Source organism: Podarcis pityusensis, assembly GCF_964106645.2.
Source record: "Podarcis pityusensis genome assembly, chromosome: 10".
NCBI lineage: Eukaryota > Metazoa > Chordata > Lepidosauria > Squamata > Lacertidae > Podarcis > Podarcis pityusensis.
The window spans coordinates 25,432,032-25,458,621 of NC_138035.1; the positions used below are offsets into that span (position 1 = coordinate 25,432,032).

Here is a 26,590-nt window from a genome sequence, read left to right on the forward strand (position 1 = left end):
TGCCGTAGCTCAGTGCATCAGCTCCGCCTGCATAAGGTCCTCCCACGTTTGGCCCCACATCCCTCCAGCAAACCCAGGCAGGGCTGCGAGAGAGAACCCAGCCTGACACCCGCGGTTCCGGAGCGCTGCTACCCTTCAGACCAGGCAACGCCGAGCCACGTCGGCCAACGGAGCAAAGGCAAGCTTCCTACGTCGCCGAAATCGTAGCCCCACGTTTCTCCATCCCGGATTTCTACGGTAGGCCGCGCCGCGTGTCAGTCTATACTTTTCCTGTCTCTGTGGGCCGGCCGGCCAGCCCACGCCGGCGCCGCGGAACCAGAGAGAGGCGACGGCAGAAGGTACAGCTGTGGGGGGAGGGGGAGGGGCCTTGCCGGGGGTCGCGGGTATTGGAGGTTGGGCTTGGCTGGCGCTGACTAGGCCTCGAGTTCTCGCCGGGCCTTCGCTAACTGGGGAGGTGGGCGTCGGGAGACGTCAGCGCTCGGGAATGGAAGCCGAGGAGCCCGGCCCCAGGTAGAGGGGGCGGAAGGAGGCCGAGGCCGAGCTCGCGGGTGGGCAGGGGGGCTTCCAAGGCCCTCTGGGGGCGGAGGGGGCCGTGGTCGCCTCCCCTCCTGCCGTGGAGGAGGCTGCGGCGAGTACAAAAGGCTTCCAGGCCAGGGTCTCTTGCCACAGGCAGGCCAAGGCCTGAGCCCGGAATGGGAAGGGGGAGAGGGGAGTGAGCGAGGCTCTGGGTCGCCTCTGCATTGTTATTTATGATGCGTGTTTATATTATTGATACATGGGCAGATGCACACAGGATGGAGGGCTGCATAGCTCTCTCTCTCTCTCTCTCTCACACACACACACACACACACACACAAACACACAATTATGTATACTTACTAGCATATGTGTAATATTGGAGCAAGATCTGTTAGGTACGCTCACAGTTCACATTTTACTGTCATGACTCCCCTGTATATGTGTGTGTGTTTATTGTTGTTGATTGCAATTTTTAAAAATGGTTCTCGTGCACCATGCCCTGAGATCCTTTGATTATAGGGTGGGTTATAAATATTTACAAACACACGCACACGCACATATATATATTGATTGGTGTCCATCTGTCTCGGGAGACAATGGAGGAGTGAAGGCAAACTGTTGGAAGGCAGAGACAGGTATGAGAGAGGCATGTTTTGTGCATATACATGTGCACATACATACATACATACAAAGCTGCTACCAGACTGGGCGGGTGGGCTTGGCATGATTCATATTATCAAAAAGTGCCCATACATAGAAAACTGGCGTGTCAGAAAGAGGCTTGAAGCCTCTGGTGTCTAATTTTTCTACAAGTAAAGGGCATGGGACTGGTGTAATTGAAGAGGGTGTAGTGAAGTGAGCTTCCACCTGCAGTGTGAAATGGTACAATCCACAAACAGGCTTACCAACTTGAAGCAGTTCATGTGGAACTAGGCCTCCATGAAATGTGTATTCAAAACTCTTCCTATTACCTTGGAAAGCAATTATCCTTTCTACGGGTGTATATTCAGGATCAAATAATGTGGATGAGTTGCTTCTTTATGCTAGTTGTAAAGAGTGGTGAAAGGACGGTTTTTCATTGCCCGCTTTCAATTACACTTAAGGTGGAAACTAACTTGCCTTAATAAGTATAAGGGTAGAGCTGAGGATGCTAGTTGTTCCTCCTTTTTATAGTACAACAGCAATGGTCCAGTTCAAATTCTCTTAAAATAAACGGCATATGGGGCATGTCTATGAACTCAACTGCGGATAGGAACTAGTATCTGACCCATGACAGCAGGTTTTCCCAGCGGCAGTTTGCATGAGCATATTGGTACCTTTTTTTATTATTTGCAGCATAGGAAGTCTCATGGGAAGCTGTGTTATACTGAATCAGACCAATCTCCTGCCTCTGCTCTATAGTCTTGCTGTCAAGAAGTGGTGCCTTTCAGTGTGTGTTGTAACTTCTTTTACTCTGCTTGTAGGGTTTTTCAGTGCTTGAACCAGGTTAGCATGTAGTGTTGAGACTCATTGACTTGATTAGCAATTGACAGTATTTTGTGCTTCCCAAATCGTGCAAACAGGAAATGTAACTCTCCAAATCATTTGTTTGTGTTTAAATTAGACTTTGAGAATCAACCCTGTTACCACTCTGATCATATATTTAACAAACAAAAAGCAAGCACAACTATTCAAGGGTAACTGGGGATACTTCCAGAACAGAGGTTAATAGAATAGATCTCACAAATGGGCTGTTGGCAACATTTTTTAAAATTAATTGGATTTTTCTTGGAAAGGGTAAGTCTGAATTAAATGGGGAAGTATAGAATGGTATTTTTACACAAACAATGTATTGGGAATGCTGCAAAAGATGTGCATGCCTAAGGAGCACCCATTCCACACCAAGCACCTGTCTGGAAGTACCCTTATTGTTGACCTTGGCTGTGATCCTGTGGGAGCAGAAGTATATAATATATAAGATGAGAATTGTTGCAAAACATGGAAGAAATCCACCAGACTAGACTTGAAAATGCATGTCAAATACTACTTGAAATTTTGTTCCAAATTTATAATTTGAAATGGTAGTAATTTTAACCTTTTTAAATTATTTTTTAAAAGACATTATACTGCCCTTCAACCAGCATTTTATCCTTTTCCATTCCATCAAATGATGACTGGAGTTCCAAACATGGAGATGATGAATGAAGAGGAAGCACTTCAGGGGCCTTTGGAATCAGACTTTGTTCCAGAACCTGTTCAAGGTGTCTCAATTTTTTCCTTGAAATGTTTAAGCAAATATGCAGGAACATATTTCTTTTAGGATATCTGAAAACAGTTGGATAGCTTCATTCTTCAGAGTGGTGGTATTGCTGACCTGAACCAATGCTTATTGTGAAAATGTGCCCTTTTCTTTATAGTTTTTAAATATTGTAGTAAGAAGAAAGAGTGGACACTTCTAGCTTGAGCTTGCAAAAAAAAAAAATTCTAATAACTGATGAAGCAGCAGTTTACATGAACATACTAAACTTGTATTTCTGTTGTATACAGTAAATGGTGAATGTTGAAGTTACGGGAACAAGTTGCATAACTTGTCCATATCATGGTATTCATACATGCATTACATTGATCTCAGATTGTTAATGCAACCATTTTTATTCTGTTTTGTAGTTCAGAAACTGATCCCATCTTTTTTCTGGTTGGCCAGCATATTGTATCAAAGATTACAAATTTAGTCTCACTTGATTATTCTACATCGATATTTAAAATAGTAGATTACCAATCCCCTTACAATTCTTGGATATTGTTACTCATTTCTGGATAACATTTAATAATACAACTTCTTCGTTTGCAACATAACTATGTGATTGCTTGCCATGTAGTTACTAAGTTATTTATTAGGATAATGCACAAAATAAAGTTTTGATGCAATCAAACTTTTCTTGCAGCCTTGTGTTTTCTATAGCAAATTGAATTTATTTGTAAAAGCAGCCTCTAGAACTAAACTTGAATAAGATTTCTCAAGTAATTTTTTATTGTGTACTTTCTCCAGAAATGGGCACTGGGGTCAGTTTTGATGCTCAGAGCTCATTTGCAAGGCATTTAAAAACCCTATTTCATGTATCAGCAGGTTTCTAGTAATATTTATCCATCCAAAGGTAAATATTAACAGCACGAGCGATCTGATGCTCTTTTCATGGCAGTAACAGGATGGATAAGTTAGAAAGATTTGGAGTTCTTCCAATGTTCATTGAGAATATTTGTTGAATGTCTTGTTTAGCTGAAAGATATTTTATTAGCTAGAAATAGATTTTTAAATGTAACATTTCACATCATCTCTGATTAAATAGTAGTATTTTGCCATCTCCAAAGACATAACAAAAAATCATTTCCTTTTGTCTTTCAGCAACTGTTAAGGGAAGAAAGAGAAAAAACAAAACTTCTGAACCCAAGAAACCTGCTGCTAAAGTTGCCAAATCAAAAGCCAAACAAGAAAAAATCACAGATACTTTTAAAGTCAAAAGGAAAGTAGATCGTTTTAATGGCGTATCTGAAGCTGAATTGTTAACCAAAACTCTTCCTGATATACTGACCTTCAATTTGGATATTGTAATTGTAAGTCAAATGTAAGAAAGTTTTATCTGTAGATAACAGTTTTGCAGCCAGTTCAGTTAGCAACTTTGTAGTAAACCCCAAAGGGATGTCTGTGTTAGTCTGTTGCAACAATAGCATTCTGTTCTTCGCTTGTATAGATTTGGGCTCTGTACAGAAATACCTTTTGGCTCTACAGTGTAATGTTTTTCCCTGTGAGTTTCTCTATGAGGATAATTTATCATTCCCCCCCCCCCATTTTTTTCTTTTTAAATGATAAGAAGAGGGTTGTTTGTTGTTTCAAGTGATCATTTTACTAGACTGGCTGGGAATAAAAAGTGATCACTTTCTGATATTTCCTTATTCCCAACAAATAATTGAGGTCTATTTTCACTTTTGCTTTTTCCTTAGCTGTTTTAAAGTATTTTCCTCTGTTTTAGCACAATGGTTTCACATTGTCATAAACATTTCAACTATTTACAACAGATCTGTAAGAGCTGATGAGATAAGTGATTAACTTTATATTTTCTGGAACGTGAAAGTCATCTCTGAGATATTTCACATTTTAGTTCCATACCCTGCTTTGCTTCAGCAATTAATAGTGGTAAACAGGTCTTTATTTATTTAAAACATTTGTATCTTGTCATGCCTCAAAAAAAGCTCAAGGTAGCTAACAGAACAAAATCACAACAATTTTAAAACGTCAGTTGCCAAAAATATGAAAACAGCCAAAACAGAAATGGAAAGCAGCAACAATCCTCACTTACTAATAGCATTAAAATATATTCAAAGAAAATATAGACAGTTAAAACCAATGCATTAAAACCATGTTATAAAACCAAACACATAGGAGCATAATGTAAATAGGTGGGCAGGCTCATACAGGAAAAGGCAGCCCCGTAGATGACCCAGTCCTAAACCATTCTGGGCATAACAAGTATCCAAAGCACTTTGATTTATTCCAAGGAACAGATTAGAAGATTTAATTGTTCTTTTGTTTTCTAGATTGGTATAAATCCAGGTTTAATGGCAGCCTACAAAGGCCATCATTACCCAGGACCTGGAAACCACTTCTGTAAGTTCCTCCTTCTATGATCTCTTGAAACTTTTAAGAATGCAGTTTTAATTCTGCAATTTCTGATTGCAGAAGGGCTAGAGAAATGAGATTGTGGGCAAGATTTGGCTTTTGCTGGAAGAAGTGTAGTGAATGGCTGCATGGGTGAAAAGGTGAGCATGTAAAATAGTGCATATTCAGCATGAATGCTAAAAAGGAAATGCCAAGCGGTGAGAAGATATTCGTTATCTCACTTCCTTCCAAGAACATCAGAGGCAAATTGTGTGGGAAGCACACAATAAGAGAGCCAAAAATGACACGTACTGGTTGCCTAAGAAGTTGACTGCATTGTAACACAAACTATAAGAATCATATATTTTCTGCCTCCACAGGGAAGTGTCTCTTTTTGTCTGGGTTAAGTGAAGAACAGTTGAACCATATGGATGACCACACTTTGCCACATAAATATGGTATTGGGTTTACAAACATGGTGGAAAGGACAACACCAGGGAGCAAGGACCTTTCCAGGTAGGGTCAAGTTGGAATTCCATAAATAGATCATTGGTATTTCCAGACCTGTTCTGTAACTTAATATTTTCCTCCCACTTTTTAGCAAAGAGTTTCGGGAAGGAGGACGGATTCTGGTGCAAAAATTGCAGAAGTATCAACCTAAAATAGCAGTTTTTAATGGAAAATGTGAGCCTTTTATATACAAGATTTCTGCATATTGATTTCACTGGCATTGTATTGTGACTAACAGTCAATTTGTATTTAATTTGACTGTAGGCATTTATGACATTTTCAGCAAAGAGGTTTTTGGAGTAAAGGTTAAAAAGTTGGAATTTGGACTCCAGCCACATAAGGTTCCAGACACAGAAACAGTAAGTTCCTGTCATGGTTATGAAATGAAAACACAGAATCTTACCATTTGTGGAAGAATGAATTGATATAAACTTGTACTGATGAAGGAAAAAACACTCCTATTCAAAACTGTTATCTTAGAATTTAAGATTTCACTACCTGTGAGTGAGATTATGGAAGTTTTTGAAACAAAGTTAGTGTTTTTAAAAATGCTCTACCAGTTTGGAGGCTTCTGATTTAACATTGCCTTCTGTTTTGATATTTTTTCCCTTTTACAGCTTTGCTATGTTATGCCCTCATCCAGTGCAAGATGTGCTCAGTTTCCTCGTGCACAAGATAAAGTTCATTATTACATCAAGCTGAAAGACCTAAGGGATCAGCTGAAGGGTGTCGCGTCAAATGCAGAGGTCCAGGAAGTGCAGTACACATTCGACTTGCAGCTAGCACAAGGTATAGCATATGAAGCCAGAATAACCAGGATTTGCTCAAAAGACCACATAAGAAAAATGAAGTGGGCCTGGGCAGCTGCTCAGTGCTGTAACTGGAAGACTGCAGTTGTGACCTATTTTAAACAAAAGTGTCCTAAACTTATGCATGATTTCTTGTGTGAAACTATTCCTTAAACAGTTTAACAAGAGAGCAAATAGAAAGTTTTTAATACATTTTGGAGGTCTTGTAACTTGTAATTCCTTAAAATTCTATTTTATACTGGATATTATATAATCATTTACAGTAAGGGTATAATTAGAATATACCTTCTGAGTAGGATAACAGTGTTATCCTGTTGAAAGACTCCTCATATGCTCAAGTCAAGAGTTTGAAATCTGATTTATTTTTCTCAATAAGGTTTTTATTGAGATTTTCCCATAATACAATAAGGTTACAGTTACCTCAGACACAAAACAAGAAAAAGAAGCAAAAGAGAAAGAGGCAACAGAGATAGAGAGAAGAGAGAGAGAAAACAAAGAAAGCAGAAACAGAGAAACATTAGCAAAAATGACAAAAGAGGGACTTCCGAGGGACTTCTGCAACCTTGGTTCTCGAACTTAATCTGTTCTGAAGTCCATTCAACTCCCAAAACGTTCAAAAACCAAGGCGTGGCTTCCGATTGGTGCAGGCGCCAGAGAAACAATAACCGACAGCCGCATCAGATGTTCAGCTTCCGAAAAGCGTTCAAAAACCGGAACACTTCTGGGTTTTCGGCACTCAGGAGCTGATTTGTTCATTGACCAAGCCATTCGAGAACCAAGGTTCCAATGTACTGGTCATGTGCAGAAAGAATATAAAATTATTTAAAACCATCGGTCAATATGAACTACTATCCACTTCACTGTCTGTTAAACAATATTTCCTCTAAGTTACAGTGTCTCATAGTCATCATTTTGTTTATTTTATGGAAAGTCCAAGATAGGTCCCCTAAATACTGAAATTATTTATAAGTGTTAACCATATTTCTTCTTTTTATTGATTCACACCAAGATTATTCCATATTGTATCATACTGTTTCTTTCCATCCATGTCTATATTAAGGTCTCTCCCCTGTGATCATATATTATATTCCATTTTTGTTTCTCATATAACCACTTGTTCATGTCTGGTTAGAGATTTGATTTAAGCTTTCAATGTATGTGTGTGTGTGTTTCTTCAGAGGATGCTAAGAAAATGGCTGTCAAAGAAGAAAAATATGATCCGGGTTATGAAGCAGCTTACGGGGGTGCTTATGGTGAGAAAACAGCCGAGGAAGGTGAACCATGTAACTTCCCTTCAAATGGAACAGGTAGAGTATAGGGAATATTTTGTTTTCTCTTCATTTTAATCCATGTTCCCTGATGCAGAAGATAATTAGGATTGGTTCTATTAATTCCTTTTGTTTTAGACAAGTGCAACACTGCATTTGGAACTCAATGCAAAAGTATAAACTATTAAGGTGTTATAAAGTAGAAGTCACATTCTGCATTCACATGTAACTTTTTATATCTATTTTTAAAATCTGACATAGAGAAGCATGTATAAATCTGTGTAAGTAAAATTCAGTCTTTTCAGTTGCCATACATTTTCTCTGTCTTTCACTCTCTCAATTTATCACTTGTAAGATAATGACTATAATAATGATAAGCAGCAGCAGCCACAGCAGCAGCAGTGCTAATGCCAGAGGATCTAGGGGTACTGTTGGGGGACATGGTAAATTAGTGAGAAATAGCAAATCCAAAATCCAAAAAGTTACTCATGGTTATTTGACTTATTTATCATCTTTAGTGAAATAGAATAACAAAATACAAATTTTAAGTGACAGTTGTGCTTTTTAATTCCATTTATTTTCTATCTTGCTCTTCAGCCCCAAGTGATTCTCATAGTGGCTCACAAATAAAAATGAAACTACAAATACAATAAACAATCTTTTATGAAGCAGCAGAGCACTAAACCAGATATTAGAACCAGAGCTGCATAACATCAAAACTGTTTGTTAAAATACTATCTAAAAAACAAATAAAAAGTAATGGCACTAACCCAGTAATTAATGTCAGCACAAAGTGAGACACCCTTCCAAAGATGGGACATTTGATGGGCAAATATTTCTCTTCCAGTGGAAAACAGACCAACAGGAATGCCTTGGAGGAAGGCATAGAATTCTTGAAGCACACTTACTTTCTTATAGGAGAATTGGCTAAAATATGGCCATCTTTAGTTTTTTAAAAATTGTTTTCTTAATGAAATAGATTAAGTTAGTTGCTTTAAGTTGTACATGTTTAACTTCTTTTTTAAATGGATAGCAGCTGGCTGGCTTTTGTAGCTGAAAATTTCATGGTGGGGAATGGGTTAGACTTGCAGGGGTGCCGAAACGTTTTTTCAAAGAGGGCCAGATTTGATGAAGTGAACATGCGTGAGGGCTGACCAAAGTTGTTGAGGTTTTTTTACAATTTTACCCCAAAGTTGTTGAGCTTTTCTTAGGATTTTACCCCAGGACATATAGTGCCACAGGGGCCGGATTAAATCAACCAGCGGGCCGGATTAGGCCCCCAAAACGGATTTTGGACATGCCTGGGTTAGAATTTCCCTGAGGTGGCTACCCTCAGCCACCCACCATCTACAGACAGACAGATGAATGGATGCCCCCTGGTGGGCAAAATCTGTAACCAGCACATTTGGGGAAATGCCTTTTCTTCCTTCAGCCAGAGCACCAACTAAACGATTAAGTCATTTTGGTTTGTTTTCCTGCAGCAACCAGTGCAGAGTACAGCAGTGGATCTTCCTTTGGAGATGTCCCCAATGGACAGTGGATGACACAGTCTTTCACAGATCAGATTCCAGATTTCAGGAATTCTAGACCACAAGAGGAAGAAGGAAGCAATGCTTAAAGGCTGCCTTTTAAGCCAAGCGTAACTTCTGCAGGAGTTTTTTAAAATGTCAAGAATGGTACCTCAGTTCTCCAACTGAAGCATTTTTAAATAGCATTTTACCTCTTAGTTCTCTCTTATGATAACAATTTGTGTTTGTAGATTTAGACCTATGAATCAGGTTGCTTAAAGAAAATGTTTTTTAAGAGATGAGGCTTCCCTGTTTCTTTCTCTTTCTTTCTTATTTTGTATGAGACTTTTGTATTTAAATGGTTCCATAGTTGCAGTTTTAGAAAACTTGACTTCTCATTGGTGAAAACTTTTTGTTTTGTTTTGTTTTAAATCTGTATTTTGTAATGTAGTTTGTGAACGTACATTTTTAACCTATCCCTTCATGTGTTGGGATATTTCATACGTGTGTTAGTCCATCTAAGGAGAGGGAAAGCTGCTTGTAGATCTAACATTGTTACTGGAAGTGACATAGCAAGTTATTGTCCAGCAAATCTGTTACACATAGTTGTAGGCCTGCCTCTGGTGTGAAGGAGGCTTGTTTTTATGGCAGAAAGTAGCGTGCAGGCATGTATGTACATCATTTGACTACTGCCACTTGAATGTGTGACCTGCCACCATTGAAAAGCATAAGGGTTGAACCAAATGATCACCAGGTCTCTCCTCTGTTACTTTATGGGGGCCAAGCACCTTCATCCTATTGTTGTTGTTTAATATCTGCTGCTATTTCAGCTGGCATTTTCACTCTCTCCATTTCATTCATCCTCAAGTGATCCCAGTCAATCAGGGATTATATACTGGATGTGGTGACATTACAGTGCTGTGCAGCTGGTCAGATTTGACCGCTTGCTGATGTCACTAAGAGCAAGTGGGTTCTCCTTAGTGTAAGGGCACTGCTTCAGATTCAGATTTTGAGGATAATCTTGGCCCATAAGGGATTCTAAAATCAACATTTTAACAGCCTTTCACAGTGATCTCTGAAAAACAACTGAAAGTTGTAGCACTTCTTTCAGTTCTGAGCTAAGATTATCCTAGCACATGCCTTTGTTCAGGCCTCCCTTTACTACTTCTGGCTCAGCCTTAAAAAGCTTTCCTTGTGAGAAATGGAAATCCTGCCTCCAGTGGATTGTCTTTGATGGCCCATGATAAACATGCATGTGTGAACAATTCCTTAGTGTGTGAGAGAAAGTGTGTGTGTGTGTGTGTGTGTGTGTGTGTGTAAAGAAGAGAGGTATGAGGAGACTGTGCACATGTTTCTGAGAGTTTAATACCTCGATCTCATAGCCACTTATCTCAGGAAGATGGAGGGGAATGCTGTAACCGCCACATTTTGTGTGTTCCCTTCTGCCTGCCCTCTGAAGGTTGAGCTGCTGGTGGGGAATGGCTTGCAGTGTAGCTCTTGGAATGGAAAGATATAGTGGTGGGGATTTAGGGCTAGGGAACATGTGGTCATCCAGATGTTTTTGGAATCCAAATCCCATCAGCCCCGCATTGCATGTCCAGGATGACATGCAATGGTCCAGGATGACTGGAGTTGTAGCCCAACAATATATTGAACAGCACATGATCCCCAACCCTGATTTAGTGTTTCAAGAGAACTTTTGGCCAGAATAGAGAACCACCTTAAGAAGGAAATATGTATGCTCTGTACAGTGGTACCTTGGTTCTCGGACTTAATCCATTCCAGGAGTCAGTTCGACTTCTGAAACTGTTCAAAAACCAAGGCACTGCTTCTTATTGGCTGCAGGAGCTTCCTGCACTCAAGTGGAATCCGTGTTAGACATTCGGCTTCCGAAAAACATTTGCAAACTGGAACAATTACTTCCAGGTTTGCGGCGTTCAGGAGCCAATTTGTTCGACAACTAAGCCGTTTGAGAACCAAGGTTCCACTGTATAGGCTTTTTAAATACATACATGCCACAGGAGGAGGAAAACATTGGAAAGGAACTGGGGGCAAAAGAGGGTTGATCTGAAGAAGCTTCACCAGAATTCAGCATTTTTCATTTTTAGGAAACATCACATTCCACATCTTGCTGGCCAAAACGATGGTGGTGGTGGTGTGACATTCAGGCAGCTACAAGCCTACCCTAGGAAATGGACATAATTACCCAACTACAAAACATTTCCTAATGGTTTGGGGCACAGTGACATTGCATTGCAGACACAGCACCTGCATATGGAAGATTTCAGTAAGCTTGCCCTGTCCTCCCCTCCTACTCATGGCTACTCATACAGGCAGTGCTACGGTGTTGGGAGAAATGGGAAGTCTCTGTGCATTTCCACAGACCTATTGAGCCCCTTCTCTCCATGCCTTGCAAAAGTTTGGGTATAAGTGAAGGAGATGTGTCCCTTTCCCCTCTAACATTCCTTCGCACTGCCTTGTATGCACAAGTGAAGGAGGGAGAAAACAGCCTCCGTTTTAGCTCTGTTGGAATTCTTTGCTTGCAAGTTTTGAGCCCACAATGCAAGTGGATCGTGCTCATTGTCTTTGGATAAACTTAAATTGATGTTGGGAGTATTTGTTCTGTCTGTGCCTAATATCTTGCTTCCTTCTCTCTTCCCCGCACCTCCTTTTTGTCACAAGTGGGGAAGAGATGGCTTAAAAGTAAAAGCAATAAGAGGATCAAACTGAAGTTTTGATCATCTGCTGATTAGGTGCTTCGGATACTTGAATTATGCGCAAGAACTGTGTCTCCATAATGTGTACATAGTCTAGATCACTATTTAAGTATGCCACAAACAGCTGGATTTATTTAAAAATGTCTTGTGTGTGTTTGGATCAGGAACAATGGTTTGAGTGGATCAATTTAAAGTAGATCCATAGCTTGCTAGCAGCTTTGAACCTTATGTAGTGTTTTGACTTGCTGCTCATTGAGAGATAAGCATGTTTGTGATCTCCCTCCAAAATCATGTGCTTTAATCCACAAATACAACATTGTTGTTTTTTAAAAAATAATAAGATTGAGGTGTATATTCTGGTTCTGATCATATCGGTTAGTTGCTGTGGAAACTTTTCATCACCTGGTCAACAATCTATAAAATGATTCACTTGCAGCACAGTCCTATGCATGTTTACTCATAATTAAGCCCTCCTGTGTTCAGTGGGATTTACTCCCTAGTAAGTGTGTTCAGGATTACAGCCTTAGGTTTTTTAAGGGTTTTTTTAATGTATCGCTGTTTACATGGACACTTTCTTGCAAGTGCTTGAAGTGCCTTGCATCAGGGATCTGAAACAATTTTTAGTTTTAACAAAGCTATATTGCCACAGGTGGTGGACAGCTCAGTAGTAACTTTAGTTAAGTGTGAAAGGGGAACATCTTACTTAAAAGAGAATCCATTAGATTACCAACAGGTTAATGAAATGTGAATGCACGTCTATTGTCAAACATGGTGCTTTTAAAAATTGTATTGAACACTTCTGATCTGCCAATTTCTTGCAAAAAACAAACCAGGAATTGTTGCAGTATCTTCTGGTGCTTAATTGTGGCATTGTTTAATAAAAGTCTTAATGCTGAATTGTTTGTGCTGTTGAAAAGAAGAAATGGATAAATTATTTGAAATAAATAAAAGAACGGATGTTTAATTTTGGTTTTAGTTTGACTTCATAATGTATACTTAAAGTAAACCTTATTTTTATTCAAAAAGTGTTACAGTCTGCAAGAAACAGTATTTGGTCTCTCAACAAGAAACAAACTTTATTTACAGAGTATGACTTAAAATGTAGTCCCTGTTTTTATAAAGTACTTTCCTTAAGCCTTGTAGCCCTAATGGCATGACTTGAAGCTTCCCCAAACTGTGATTGTTTCATCAGGGCCCCAATGAACTGTTCGTTTTGAGCCATGCTTTTAGTTACAGACTTATGCAGCGGCTTTATATGCAACAAAGGAGGTGAACTCGCATCGCAAAATATTGCATAGAATGAAGTATCTTGTGCATGCTGCAAATGACTGACCCTGATCCTTTAAAAATGTAAATGACAGCATCAGCTATTAGGACGAATCAATTTAAAGGTTCCTGAAGGGTCAGGAACAAACCACTTTTCCCATAGGTCAGTGTGAACACTAGGGTGATCCCAAGGCTTGTATCTTCCATTCCAGTGAAGTAACTTGGCTTCATTAAGAAAGTGCTCTGAGTACCTGGCATCTGGGCTCCAGCCTATAGGGGGGGAAATTAGATAAGATTTTTATAGAGCCCTTACTGGAAAACTCTTCACTCTTTAAACAAAATAGTGCGGCTTTCCTCCAGTTCATCATAAACACTTGCTTAACACTGTCATTTGCAGCACCATCCCATCCATGTCTACTCAGAAGTAAGTCCCATTGAGTTCAGCAGGACTTGCTCCCAGATAAGTGGGCATAGGATTACAGTAAATACTTAACTATGGCTTGTTCACACTCCATAGCTATATTTAAATAATTCCAGAAAGCTGTACCTGTGCACCATAAAGGAACTTTACCTGTGTACCAGGATTTCATCTCCCTGCCATGCCCCATTTGTACCACAGTCTTGGGAGAACAACAGATTTAAATTGCAAAGAAGAAATCTGATGTATGTGCTGTCTCTTACAGTCTGCCCGGCTTCAAACTATACAGGTGTGGTAAAGGTAAAGGTACCCCTGACCATTAGGTCTAGTCGTGGACAACTCTGGGGTTGCGCCGCTCATCTCGTTCTATAGGCTGAGGGAGCCGGCGTTTGTTCGCAGACAGCTTCCGGGTCATGTGGCCAGCATTACTTAAGCCGCTTCTGGCGAACCAGAGCAGCACACGGAAACGCCGTTTACCTTCCTGCCAGAGCAGTACCTATTTATCTACAGTGGTGCCTCGCAAGACGAAATTAATCCGTTCCGCGATTTTTTCGTCTTGCGAAGCACGGCTATTAGCGGCTATTAGCGGCTTAGCGGCTATTAACGGCTTAGCGGCTTTAAGAAAAAGGAAACAAACTTGCAAGAACTCGCAAGACGTTTCGTCTTGCGAAGCAAGCCCATAGGGAAATTCGTCTTGTGGAACGACTCAAAAAACGGAAAACTCTTTCGTCTTGCGCGGTTTTCGTCTTGTGAGGCATTCGTCTTGCGAGGCACCACTGTACTTGCACTTTGACATGCTTTTGAACTGCTAGGTTAGCAGTAGCAAGAAGCAAATACAATATCATTCTAAGGAACCCTTAAAGGCCTTTTGCATTTTTGTTTCAGCTTGCACAACTCAAGTCTCAAACTTACCTAGATGTCGGATATGCCATAAAGGATTAATATGTGAATATTTCTCATGGAATACAATGAGCATTGGAGAAGTGGCCACACCTCCAGCAAGAGTGCTGCTGTACAGATTTTCTCTGAAAAATATATCAACGGGAATTGAAAGATCTGTTTAGAATACCTTTTCAATGAATAGCAAGGCACAGCACAATTCATTTAGATGAGAAGAGCTTTTGAAATAGTTGTGAAACTGAACCTTAGGATTCCTTTTCATTTAAGATTGCAAGTCCAGAATATTACATGATAGTATAAATGCTATCATTGATAAGCTCTCTGAGCATATTCCTTCATTCCAAAAGGATGTGCTGAAGTAAAGGAAGCTGATTTAATTTTCTTGCATTTATAAGCTGCTTCTTTTCTATCTTGGAACCTGAGGTGTTGCTACAGCCAGCACTGGCCAGACCCAGACCTGCTTAGCCTCAGGAAGCTGGTGACCTCATGTGCCTTTAGACAATACCCTGGGGTGGCTTTAGTCTGCTACATCATTGACTTGAAAACTGGGCTTTTTGTGATGATACTGAGATTTAAAACAACAACAACAAAAAACATCAGAATCGATCCAGCCTACAACTTGTATGTAGAGTACCATCCTCCTAGGGTGCATATGAGAAAGCTATCACATTGATCACCTTTAATGGTCCATTCAAATGCTGAGTGTATTGCTGGCGCACCATAACACCCAAGCTAGCCTGCTGTGAACACCAAGCAGAGAATTTGCAGTGTGTATGCTAGTCCACACCAGACCCAGGGAGGATATGAGAGAGAGAGCGCGCACACTGTTTATACATACTCTACATTTTTCTGCATCCATTTTTCTAATTGCTTTGTGATTCGTTGATGCTTCCATTCCGTCATATTTGCAACAATGACACCAGGATTAAAGGAACATGTGCTGGGACTTATGCCAAGATCTCGGATTGTTTGTTTTCGGTAGTCCAGAAACCCCATATAGGTATTCTAGGGGGAAGAACAAAACATGTGATTACTATAAATTAACCTAGATATTCTCAAAATTTTATATTTGTGAGTGGTACTAGCTCATTCCATGTCCCAGGTTTTTAGGGCAGGGGGTGGTAGTGGAGGAAGAGAACAGAAGACATGTTTGTAGCTGTAAAAGGACTTGGGGAGGCAAGTTTATTAGCTTGTATTTATTTTTATTTTATTAGGATTCATATGGTGGGTCACAACAGATTGAAAGACAACATTGTGAACATGGAAAATAAAATATAATTGCAGAATCCATTGCTTGATGCAAGTAGTAAAGAGTCACACAGGCTATGCAGCCTGAAAGTCAATTAAATAGCTCATTCCCATTGTGCTGATAACACCTTGTGACAAGCACCTCTGATTTTCTGCAGGCTTTTTATGGAGCTCTCCCAGAAGGTCTGCAGGTTTCTCAGCCTGCCTCCCTCATACCAGTGCAGCACCAGAAATCCAATTTTTCCAATGCCCGCTGCAAGGACTTCTTACCTGCATTCCAATGCTTCTCACAATTTCATGAGTGGAAGGCAAATCACAGTCATCCGAAAAAGCTGCCGCATGCCCACGGGCTAGTTTGGTGTCATACAGATCTTGGATGTCACCTAAAGAAAAGCCAGGCTTATTCAGAAGCCCCATAAGTCTGTATGTATTGCTATGTTAGCGGTCTTTACTGCTCACCTGTTTCTGATGCAAAAACCTGCTACCCTCTAAGGATTTCAGTGTGTAGCATTCAGGGCCGTCTTTAGCCGATGCAGCGCCAGGGTGCAATTATCCACCCAGCGCCCCCAAATTACCACGGATAGTGTTGTGGTGGCCATAGCTGCGCACTGCCAGCCATCGGGGGGCGCAGCTTCCCTCCCAAGCCTCCTCGGGAGGAGAGCAATCCCCACAGAGACATCGGAGGGAAGCTGCACACCCGCCAGCCTTATGTTTGGTGGGGCGCAGCTGGTGGGCATGTAGGGAAACGGGAGGCTGCTGGCAAAGCCGTGCAGCTCCCCCACTTGCTTGGGCGCCCCGCAAGGCTGCCACCCTGGCACAATGCACCACTAAGCCCTATGGGAAAGACGGCTCTGGTAGCATTACTACCTCTGTTTTCAAAATTTGGGGTACAGGGCTGAGCAAAGGAATCCATTCCAGATCTCATTTCTGGTGATGATAGACCTACAGAATATAGGCTTTAGTTGGGATTTTCAACCTTCTAGGGCTTATTTTTCTGGACAAACTTACCTTGCACAATCACATCATCGTCGAGATATATCACTTTTTCATGTTCATGAATAAGCAGGGGGAGGTAAAACCGCACAAAGTTTAGCTGTTGAAATTAAAAAGGGAGTCAGCAAAGTAGAAGACATAAGACATTCAACATTATATTTCGTATGTCCAGTTTAAAATATTCATCATTCAGGCAATATCCTGTTGGGGATAGAGTGCATTCTAATAACACATAATGCACAGGGGTGTGTCTGTGTTTTGCTGGTGTAAGTTATAAAAAAAACAATGTTTATTGGACTAAAACCTGCCTGAAAAACATGAACTCTCCAGTCCTCAGTGGTGGAGGCAAAGCGACTAGCCTTTGTGTTTTCAGAAAGCAGGAGTCGCCATTGTTTCTTTGTCCCAGCATCTCTCACAGGTGTGTGATCTGATGAAGGCAGTATGCAGCAGAGATTTAGGTCACTCCCAGTCAATCTTTTTGATATTTCAGGCTGATTTGGTTGCAGGGAGATTGGAAGGGCTTTTCTAGATAGGGTGAGGGTGTGCTCAGTTATGCTCTCTGTGTGCACTTGGGGGGAGAGAGAGGGGGCGGGGAGAGAGAGAGAGAGAGATGCATGTGCAGTTTGTGTATTTGGGAGGAGAGTGAAGGAGATATGTCTGTGTGGCTGTTTATATGTGAAGTGCTTAAGTCTGTGAGAGAGACACAGAGATGCATGTGTGTCTGTAGCTTGTATGTGTCCAGGGAGTGTGTGCATGCACACGCACTGTATGTACAAGAGACCATGAATGTGTATTTTCCCCCGGTCCTCCCTGCTGTTATTAGGCAGCAACAGCACTGCCTAATAGTTTTCCACTACCAGGACCAGAAGAGCACAGATAACTTCCCACCACAAACAATGAGCTTGTTGGGAAGGGAGCAGCAATGACTGTACTCCTCTCCTTTCGTGTTATGCTATGTGCCCCAGGGTAGACATTTTGCGACTGGTGCCCACAGAAATTTGAAATGTGCCTGCTGGCCCAAAAAGTTTGGAGACCCCCAGTCTACGGGCGTCTGTATACTCACAGGTTGAAGTAACTCGGGCCGTGCTGCATCTGGCCTCATTTTCCCTTTTAGCACCATGGGGTTGAATTCCACAATTTTAAACCTTATATCTTTCAGCTTGGAATTTTCAATCCACTTTCTAGATGCAAAAGAGAGAGAGAAAAAGGAATATATGACAGAACACCTTAAGCGATGAGTGTCTTTGTTGCATCCCTTGCTGCTCATTCTATCCCCTTATCCCTGGTCATATTGCCCACTCCATTTCTCTACACACGGTACTTTTTCTGCAATATGGTGGAATATGGAATAGTGGGAGAAAATATTACGGGCAATTTCTAAGTCCTTCCAAACTCTGCGCTCCAAATGACATTCTTCAGTCACCTGAAGTGTCCAGCGTTTCAGCTTACTGGTGTGACCTTCCATATGGAATTCCAACAGGTCCTGGGATGAAGATATTTGATCTTCCGCCCCTTGCTCAGCTGGCTCACCAGTATACTAAGCTTTAGACATAGTTTTTCCCTGCATTGTCACATACTAGAATGTGAGCTGAGGAAACAGCTCGTTGTCTTTTGACTGCTTAGACAGCATCCCAGCAGGACTCCTACTGCTCTGCTTCCTCAGCCATTCCCACGTGGGCATCCAACAAGTTACATGGCTCTTCAGCGGCCGGATCCTAAACACAGAATTGAGCCCTGTATTTCCCCATCACATTCTTTTCACCTGATATGCGGAATGCCATTCTTTAGTCCAACTACGTAGAACAAGACATTGGAATCGGTGTTGCTGTAAATGCTGCTGATTGCTGCTATCGCTGCACCCATTCTGCCTGCAGCAGCACATATCACCACAGGGATTTCTTCTTCCATTTCCTCAGGGCTCTCCAAATCAACTGGTAAGAATAACAATAAAAAGAGTAACAACCACCACCATATGTGTTATTACACACAATTTATATCGTTCTGCTACAACTAGCACTTTATGGAAGTCCCTTAAAGAGTGGGGTAGAGAATAGTGTTCACAGAATAATAGAATTTTAGGGCTGGGAGGGACCCCTAGAGGCATCTAATCTTCCTGCCTGCAATGCAAGAATGTCAGCTAAAGAATCCCTGACAGTGTTGCTGAAAGTCAATTCTATCTGAGTATCTAAGTTAGTGGAATTCACTGCCCTTTTATATTAGGCAGGCATATTCTGTGTTTAGTTTAAGATGCCACTTTAAAACATTGTTATTTACACAAGGTTACCTTACACAGCGCGTGTGGCTGTTATGTACTGAGTTGAATAGGATCCAAACTGTAGCAGTCTGATTGGTCCTAGAACAATAGGATCCAAAAGGCAGCAGTCTGATTGGTCCTAGAACAATAGGATTCAGAATGCAGCAGTCTGATTGGTCCTAGAACAATGCAGCAGTATGATTGGTTGGCAGGAACCACCCAATCCTGCTCCAGATAGAAGTGAATCCACAACCTGATTGGCTTACAGTAGAATTCCAGAATTAGCCAATCATGTGCAGCCCATTGTGTAAATAATGTATATAAAGCAGATACTGTGAGGGGACATTCATTCATTCCTCCTCACCACTATGAGCTGAATAAAGAGCATGAAATCACTTTGCGACTCTGAGTATATTTCACTGGCGACGAAGGTGGGATCCCGCTGAGCTGACTGCCACACACAGCACCGCAGCACCGCCAACTGCCGCACCGCTGCCTCGCACCGTGTATCCAGGCTTCAGCTCCGGGGCACAAGGAACTCAGAATGGCAGCCAACAGCAGCTTCTCGCCATTCAACCCAGCATCTGGAGACTGGGAAGCGTACGCCTCCCGTTTCACCCCTCCCCTCTGGCGCTGTGGGTTAAACCACAGAGCCTAAGACTCGCCGATCAGAAGGTCGGCAGTTCGAATCCCTGCGATGGGGTGAGCTCCTGTTGCTCGGTCCCTGCTCCTGGCAACCTAGCAGTTCGAAAGCACGTCATGTGCAAGTAGATAAATAGGTACCGCTCCAGCGGGAAGGTAAACGGTGTTTCTGTGTGCTGCTCTGGTTCACCAGAAGCGGCTTAGTCATGCTGGCCACATGACCCAGAAGCTGTCTGCAGACAAACGCCGGCTCCCTCGGCCTATAGAGCGAGATGAGCGTGCAACCCCAGAGTCGGTCACAACTGGACCTAATGGTCAGGGTTCCCTTTACCTTTACCTTTTTACCTTGCCACATGACCCTGCTTTCTGTTGTTCTGTTATTTGCTTCTTTATGCTTTTACCTTTAATTTCATATTGATTTTATGCACACCACTTTGAGAATATATTTTTTATTGATTTAGTGGTATAGAATGTATGTATGCATAAATAGATCAACAAACAAACAAACAAACAAACAAACAAACAAACAATAAATAAGACAGTCTAAATGAAATTGGCATGTTTATCTCCTAATGTGCCACTTGGGTTTGTTATATTTCGTATACCTGATATTCCTGGCTGTTGTATTTCCTTCTGATATTGTACCTACGCTCACACCTATGCAGAAGTCACTTTCTTATCCCATGTAAGAACATCAGTATAAGGAAATATGGCAACTAGGCCTGAAATATTGTCAGCCACTAAGAGCTAAAAAGGGTACAGAAACAATATCAACAGGGAAAGCGACAGAAGCATGGATTCTATTATCCTGTATTACAAACAGAAATTATTCAGTCTTGGCAATGTACAAAAAGAAACAGATTCTAACTATAGGGGCCTACCTGGATCATTCTTGAGCATGGTGGATGGCATCTTGTGAACTTTATTATATAGAATGGCACAGAGAGTCAAAACAAGAAGGAACAGTAGGATCTGATTAACTGAAGTGGAAAAGAAGCTGGTTAATAATATTATATTCACAGTAACAATCCTTAGCATGTTTACTCAGAATTTGATGGGACTTTAGTGTATTTCAGCTGACAACTTGACAGTGTAATCTTATTTGCTCAGAAGTATGGTCTCGATGAGGTTTACTCCATTAAATAAACCTCGATAGATTGCCTACATATAATAAAAACATAAGAGTATCATCACACTACAGTTTGTTTGGCCAAAGACAGTTGGCGTTGCAAACTACAATATGACAAGAGGCAGTGGATGAGTAGCCCAGGACAGCCATAGAGCGACAGCTAAAACAGGCCACAGCAGCACCCCAGCAGCCACCTTGCTCTGCTGGCTCCTGGCTCCTCCACCTGCCGGTCCTGGGGCCCCTGCCCCTGAGCATCCGGACCCCCAGACTTGCCAGTGCTGCTACTGGCTACCTTCTTCCTCACCAGCCAGTTTTGACTGCCACCAGTTTGGAGCATGGGAAGGCGGCTGGCCTGGTAATCTGCTGCTATTGATTAGCATGAAGGGTCAGCTAGGATGGGGTGGCAGCAACTGATTCCCAGACTAGCAGATGGCCACTTCTGACCTCCTTCCCTTGCTTCTCCTGCTACTAGGCTGACTCATCATCCCACTTGGAATCAGCAGCATGAGGTGGAAAGGGGAAGGTCTTAGCTCCCTCAGTGTGCTGTCGCAGGTCCTGATACTGAACACCGGATGCTGCTCACTGTTGCCTTGCTGCCAACCTCTGCAACCATCTATGGGCAACACTGCAGATATTCAAAAACTTCTCACCCGCCTACCACTAGCAGGGACTCTTCTACAGACTTCAGTTCCAAACCAGGGATCTAATTATTTAAATCAACTCCCCGCCCCCGAAGGTGTCTTACTTTTTCGTAAGAGAGCCATACGGTCCTTTCTTTTGGTCTCAATCTGTGGTCGAAAGAAGAAATAGGAGACAAAGATGAGAAGGCAAAAATAATCCACATTTAGTATGTACTAAACGTTACTGGCTGAAACCCCAATAACGTTAAGTTTTGCCTTTGACTTGAATGGAAAGCATCTTAAATCTACCCAGCAGAGGTAGAGGTGCATTCCAGGAGCAAACTCAATGCATTTAACCCTCTGCCATTAAAAGAAAGGTAAAGAACATAACTTGGTCTTATTCTTCAATACAGAGCCACAAATGTGAAGTGGTCCTTTTTGAGAAGATGTAGGAAAGACGTGAACATCTTTCTGAGCCCTCACTGTGGTGCAATACCTACCACATCTGCTTTCTTCCCATTCATGCAAGGTTACTCTGTATGGGTTGAATCCATTACCCTCACCTGCACAATCTTCTTGTTCCTCTTTTATATCCCTTAATATAAACCATGGGGCAAAATGATCCAGCTTATGGCCTGACTATATATACCTGAGCTGTGAGAGTGATACATGCATTTGTTTTGACTTGATATATCTACACTTGAACCAGTTTCTATATTGTCTCTGTATACAGCAAAACTTGAGCTTATGTTAGTCTCAGCCTGAGTCTGAGAATGGTACCATAAGAGGAGCTACAACTTTGAGTGGGGATTCTGAGAACCAGCCACCTTTCTTTTGATAGTTATGCACAGTCAGGTAACCCCTATATCTGTCATATATCTAGACATGTAGAGAATCTAACTACAGATGCCATATAGCTTGAGGACTGCAATGGCACACTGGATTAACATATCTGAGGTCCAGGAGGTGGGAGAGAGAAACCGTCACTCCTCTAAGGTGTTATAAGAATTTTAAGGTCATATAGATATAGATATAGATATAGATATAGATATAGATATAGATATAGACATAGAAATAGATATGTTGTTGTTTAGTTGTTTAGGCATGTCCGACTCTTCGTGACCCCATGGACCAGAGCACGCCAGGCACTCCTGTCTTCCACTGCCTCCTGCAGTTTGGTCAAACTCATGCTGGTAGCTTCGAGAACACTATCCAACCATCTTATCCTCTGTCGTCCCCTTCTCCAAGTGCCCTCAATCTTTCCCAACATCAGGGTCTTTTCCAGGGAGTCTTATCTTCTCATGAGGTGGCCAAAGTATTGGAGCCTCAGCTTCAGGATCTGTCCTTCCAGTGAGCACCCAGGGCTGATTTCCTTCAGAATGGAGAGGTTTGATCTTCTTGCAGTCCATGGGACTCTCAAGAGTCTCCTTCAGCACCATAATTCAAAAGCATAAATTCTTTGGCGATCAGCCTTCTTTATGGTCCAGCTCTCACTTCCATACATTACTACTGGGAAAACCATAGCTTTAACTATACGGACCTTTGTCGGCAAGGTGATGTCTAATAGATGTTCATAAATGTACCAAGCAAACACATACAAATATGTAAACCACATGTCTGAAACCTACAGAAAAGTCCTGAAACAATTTTCTCTCTCCCAAAATGACCTAAAATACTTCTCTGCAAGGTCGATGGAAATGCGAAATCTCCCCATTGTCTCTTTCACAAATCCTGTCTAAAGGGCACATTTAAGATATGAATGTGACCTGGATTCAGGAATTGAGTAGTTATCACAACAAAAGAGTGGCCACGATGCCCAGGTTATCCAATCAGGTAACCTGGCAGACAGGAAGAAACAACACACCCAGATTTCCGCCCCTTCTCTGATGTATTAAGGGGGTGGTCTTGGGCCACACCCCTTCTGTGATGTATGTATGATGTTTCTGGGGGGTGGTCTTGGACTCCAGGGCGGGCAATTTAAAATGTATATATAAGGGCTTGCGCGCATGGCTTGGGGTCCCTCCCCCACTCCTGTGTGTGTATGGGGGAGGACCCTGTTTCAACAGCTTTAATAAAGATTGGGCTTACCAGCTGCTTTGCTTCTCAATATTCTCTGGTTGGTCTCTGTTATTTTCTCCTACCGACAGAGAACCTACAAAAGGATGGGATTTTGGGTACCTCATAAGGGAAAAGGAGCAGTTTTTTTCCTCATAACAAAGGCAAAAGTCCCCCAGAGAACAACTCCCCAGAGAACAACTTCCCGAAGGCTGGACCCCCACATAGTTCCATTTAATTCTTTAAACTCTTTCCTTTGCCTCTAGCCACCATTCACTTTGACTAAGTTCTATAAAGGAAAAAAACATGGGGGGATCATGAAAGGCCTTCACAAGACTGAATAATGCCATCTATGCTTATAGAAGCCTGTAGTTGTGAATCTCAGCTTTGTGTCTTATCTACAGAGTAGGTGCTTTGGAAGAACTGTGCTTGGAAATAATTGCTTGGGTCTGTGTTTACATTGATTTCAGCTATTTAACCAGCATCAGATTCAGCCACCATTTAAAGGAAATAAAAAATTACTCAGAGATGGCATTACTTGCCACAGCTCTAGCCATAAAATTATGATTTTTTTTTATAATTCTCATTTGAAAAGTTTTTTTATGATCCTATATTTGATTTTCTATAATAAGATGATATTGTCTCTTATGGTGATTCATCAATATTGTAATTACATGTTCCCCAAATCTGTAGAGATTTTTTTCCTGAAATATTGCAGAAGGAAAAATTAAGCTTTCTGTTACAAGGAACTTATCAGTTCACAATTTAGAAGGTAGCATTTGCTTTTGCAGTGAAGGCCTCCAGCTTTACCCAAAAATATCTGGAATCCATTTCAGACAATTGTGGTGATTCTTAGTTTTAAGGGCATAAATTCATTCCGACATGTATCTCCTACTTTTAATTTAATCAATAATGCTTACTTTTTTTTTAGTTGTTTTAGTAAATACAAAAACAATATATGTTAGCTTTATCTGGATTTTAAATCTTTTATATTGTTCTATTTTCGTAAATACTATTTTTTCTGACTCTCTCTCTTTCTCTCTTTGTCACACACACACACACACACACACACAGAGAGACCCCATGGGGGTTGTCCAAAAAGAAAGGATAGAATTTGGGAGGGTTTGCTCACCACAAGAATAAACAAATAAATCCCCGTGTGAAGAGATCCCCTGCCAAACAGTGCTCTCAGAACTGCATATACAACCAGGTTTCAGTAACACGCACAAAGAACTAACTCATTTTGATCCAAGAAAATATCATATATCTGAAACCTCTCTTTTGGCACGCAAGAAACATGCATTTTCCATTTTCAGGCATGGAAATTCTACTCAATAATTACTGTAAGTAAATAAAACATCGCTGGTGTCCCAAACCATCTGCAGTCATTGAAGCTACAAGTGTTTTCGCATAAAACAACCTTAATCTGTGTAACTTGCACCAGATTCTAAAATCTAGGATCTGAACTTTAGGAGACCCATAGTAAAAAACACAGCGCTATTTGTTTAATATGTGGGGGGGGGGAGGAGTTTTCATTTTTGGAAAATGAGATCATGTCAGCTCATTGCTTTTAACACATTTACTGGAACACTTGGGAAATGGTTACTGAATATTGACAATCTCCAGACACAATTGCAAGATAGTATGACAAAACAAGAGAGTGCAGCAAGGGAGCAGAAACGGAAATTGTGACTGCCATAATTTCCTGCAGAATAAAATGTTTTACCTTTCAAAGGCAGCTCGGCAATAGGGAATTTTCTCCAGAAAGAAATAACTGCAAGGCAAGTTCCCTAGGTAGCTGGATGGTCCAGTGCCGTAAACATTCACTCCAGAACTTCCCCTTTCATGGGATCGCCGTTGAAATCCTGCAGCCGAGAGTCTTGAAGGTGCTCTGCAGTTCCTGCAAAAGTACTTTGATGGAGAAGTGTATTTCAAAATTCTTTTGTGGTTGACTTGGGACTGCTTTTTCTTCCCTTCCTTTGCTGCTACGTAGCTACCCAGAATCCAGACCTTGCCCTGCTGGAGTTTATGTGGAGAGAGCCACATAAACTGCTTCCAGATGTGCTGAACGATGCGGCTCCAGAAGTGGCGGACTTTCCTCCTCCCACTCTTGGTTGATCCTCATCGGACAGAAAATTCCAGAGAGTGGAAAAGAAGAAACTTCAGCAGCAGTCCTGAGCTCAGATTACAGTCGCGCTTATTGCTGAGCTTTGGTTGTCGTGAACAGGCAGCATCTTACCAGTTGGAAGGAAGCTCAGCTGAAGCACAGGGAACTGTACTTATTGTTTATGAAATAATAATCTATACCTTTAAAGCATATCCAAAGCACATTCTTTCACTCAAAGAATTCTGGGCATTATAGTGACCCACTGTAGCTGCAATTCCCAGCAACCCTTAACAAACTACTGTGCCCAGAATTCTTTGAGGGAAAGAATGTGCTTTGAGTGTGCACCCAGCCTACATGCATGCTGTTCTTGGGGTGGTGGGGAACCACGTATGGGGAGATGGGTATTTCATTCAATGTACAGCATATATGTTCATAAATAGCTCAGACTAGACCCTTAAGTGAAGTGGGGCCTGCCTTGTGCCAGTGTGGTGTAGTGGTTAAGAGCAGTGGACTTGTAATCTGGTGAACCGGGTTCGCTTCCCCGCTCCTCCACATGTAGCTGCTGGGTGACCTTGGGCTAGTCACACTTCTTTGAAGTCTCTCAGCCCCACTCACCTCACAGAGTGTTTGTTGTGGGAGAGGAAGGGAAAGGAGATTGTTAGCCGCTTTGAGACTCCTTAGGGTAGTGATAAAGCGGGATATCAAATCCAAACTCTTCTTCTTCTTGTGGAATACACGCCCCATTGAAGTTAAGCAGACACCAGCACTGTACATAATTTCACAAAGGCTAACAGCATTATGGGCCCAAGCCTATGGAAGTCCTTCCCACCTGAGATAGACAGGCACCCTCCTTGGTGAACTTCAGGTTCTTATTTTTATTTTAAGGTACTGTTTGGGTTTTATTATTATTTTTTGTTGTTTTATTCTCTGTATGGTTATTTTTACGTATACTGCTTAGAAATGTTAATGATTAAGTGCCTTAGATAAAAATTAA

General features: G+C 41.5%; 2 protein-coding genes across 5 annotated transcripts; one reads left to right on the forward strand and one right to left on the reverse strand.

Moving 5' to 3' along the window:
- Positions 1 to 10,543, forward strand: TDG (thymine DNA glycosylase). Of its 3 annotated transcripts, none has more exons than XM_080971783.1 (10): positions 1 to 338; positions 2,617 to 2,759; positions 3,902 to 4,110; positions 5,092 to 5,161; positions 5,533 to 5,668; positions 5,754 to 5,836; positions 5,927 to 6,021; positions 6,280 to 6,451; positions 7,650 to 7,778; positions 9,221 to 10,543. In XM_080971783.1, the coding sequence occupies exons 2-10, from the start codon at positions 2,666 to 2,668 to the stop codon at positions 9,355 to 9,357; spliced, it is 1,125 nt and encodes a 374-aa protein (XP_080827909.1). In that variant the 5' UTR covers positions 1 to 338; positions 2,617 to 2,665; the 3' UTR covers positions 9,358 to 10,543. The 3 variants fall into 3 exon arrangements, with proteins under 3 accessions (XP_080827909.1, XP_080827910.1, XP_080827908.1); XM_080971784.1 differs by having other exon boundaries at positions 1 to 237; XM_080971782.1 differs by lacking the exon at positions 1 to 338 and adding an exon at positions 363 to 510.
- Positions 10,544 to 12,957: 2,414 nt separating this feature from the next.
- Positions 12,958 to 25,629, reverse strand: GLT8D2 (glycosyltransferase 8 domain containing 2). 2 transcript variants are annotated; one of them, XM_080971798.1, is made up of 11 exons: positions 25,216 to 25,629; positions 23,523 to 23,586; positions 21,560 to 21,602; positions 20,567 to 20,665; positions 18,552 to 18,720; positions 17,853 to 17,970; positions 16,805 to 16,889; positions 16,067 to 16,179; positions 15,387 to 15,553; positions 14,561 to 14,673; positions 12,958 to 13,500 (listed from the first exon to the last, which is right to left on the reverse strand). In XM_080971798.1, exons 3-11 carry the CDS (start codon positions 21,576 to 21,578, stop codon positions 13,328 to 13,330), a joined length of 1,056 nt encoding a protein of 351 aa, XP_080827924.1. In that variant the 5' UTR covers positions 21,579 to 21,602; positions 23,523 to 23,586; positions 25,216 to 25,629; the 3' UTR covers positions 12,958 to 13,327. The 2 variants fall into 2 exon arrangements, with proteins under 2 accessions (XP_080827924.1, XP_080827923.1); XM_080971797.1 differs by lacking the exon at positions 23,523 to 23,586 and having other exon boundaries at positions 25,216 to 25,627.
- Between the last annotated feature and the right edge of the window lie 961 nt (positions 25,630 to 26,590).

Excerpts from the sequence above, each read along its gene's own strand:
- GLT8D2 (XM_080971798.1), bottom strand. Across the intron at positions 17,971-18,551 it reads AATGGCATTCCGCATATCAG|AAAGTGGATTGAAAATTCCA; the intron begins GTGAAAAGAATG and ends TTTTGCATCTAG. Across the intron at positions 13,501-14,560 it reads ATGGCATATCCGACATCTAG|GCTGGAGCCCAGATGCCAGG; the intron begins GTAAGTTTGAGA and ends CCCCCCCTATAG.
- TDG (XM_080971782.1), top strand. The coding sequence starts at position 485 with ATGGAAGCCGAGGAGCCCGGCCCCAG. Across the intron at positions 4,111-5,091 it reads TCAATTTGGATATTGTAATT|ATTGGTATAAATCCAGGTTT; the intron begins GTAAGTCAAATG and ends TTTGTTTTCTAG. Across the intron at positions 5,837-5,926 it reads AGCAGTTTTTAATGGAAAAT|GCATTTATGACATTTTCAGC; the intron begins GTGAGCCTTTTA and ends ATTTGACTGTAG.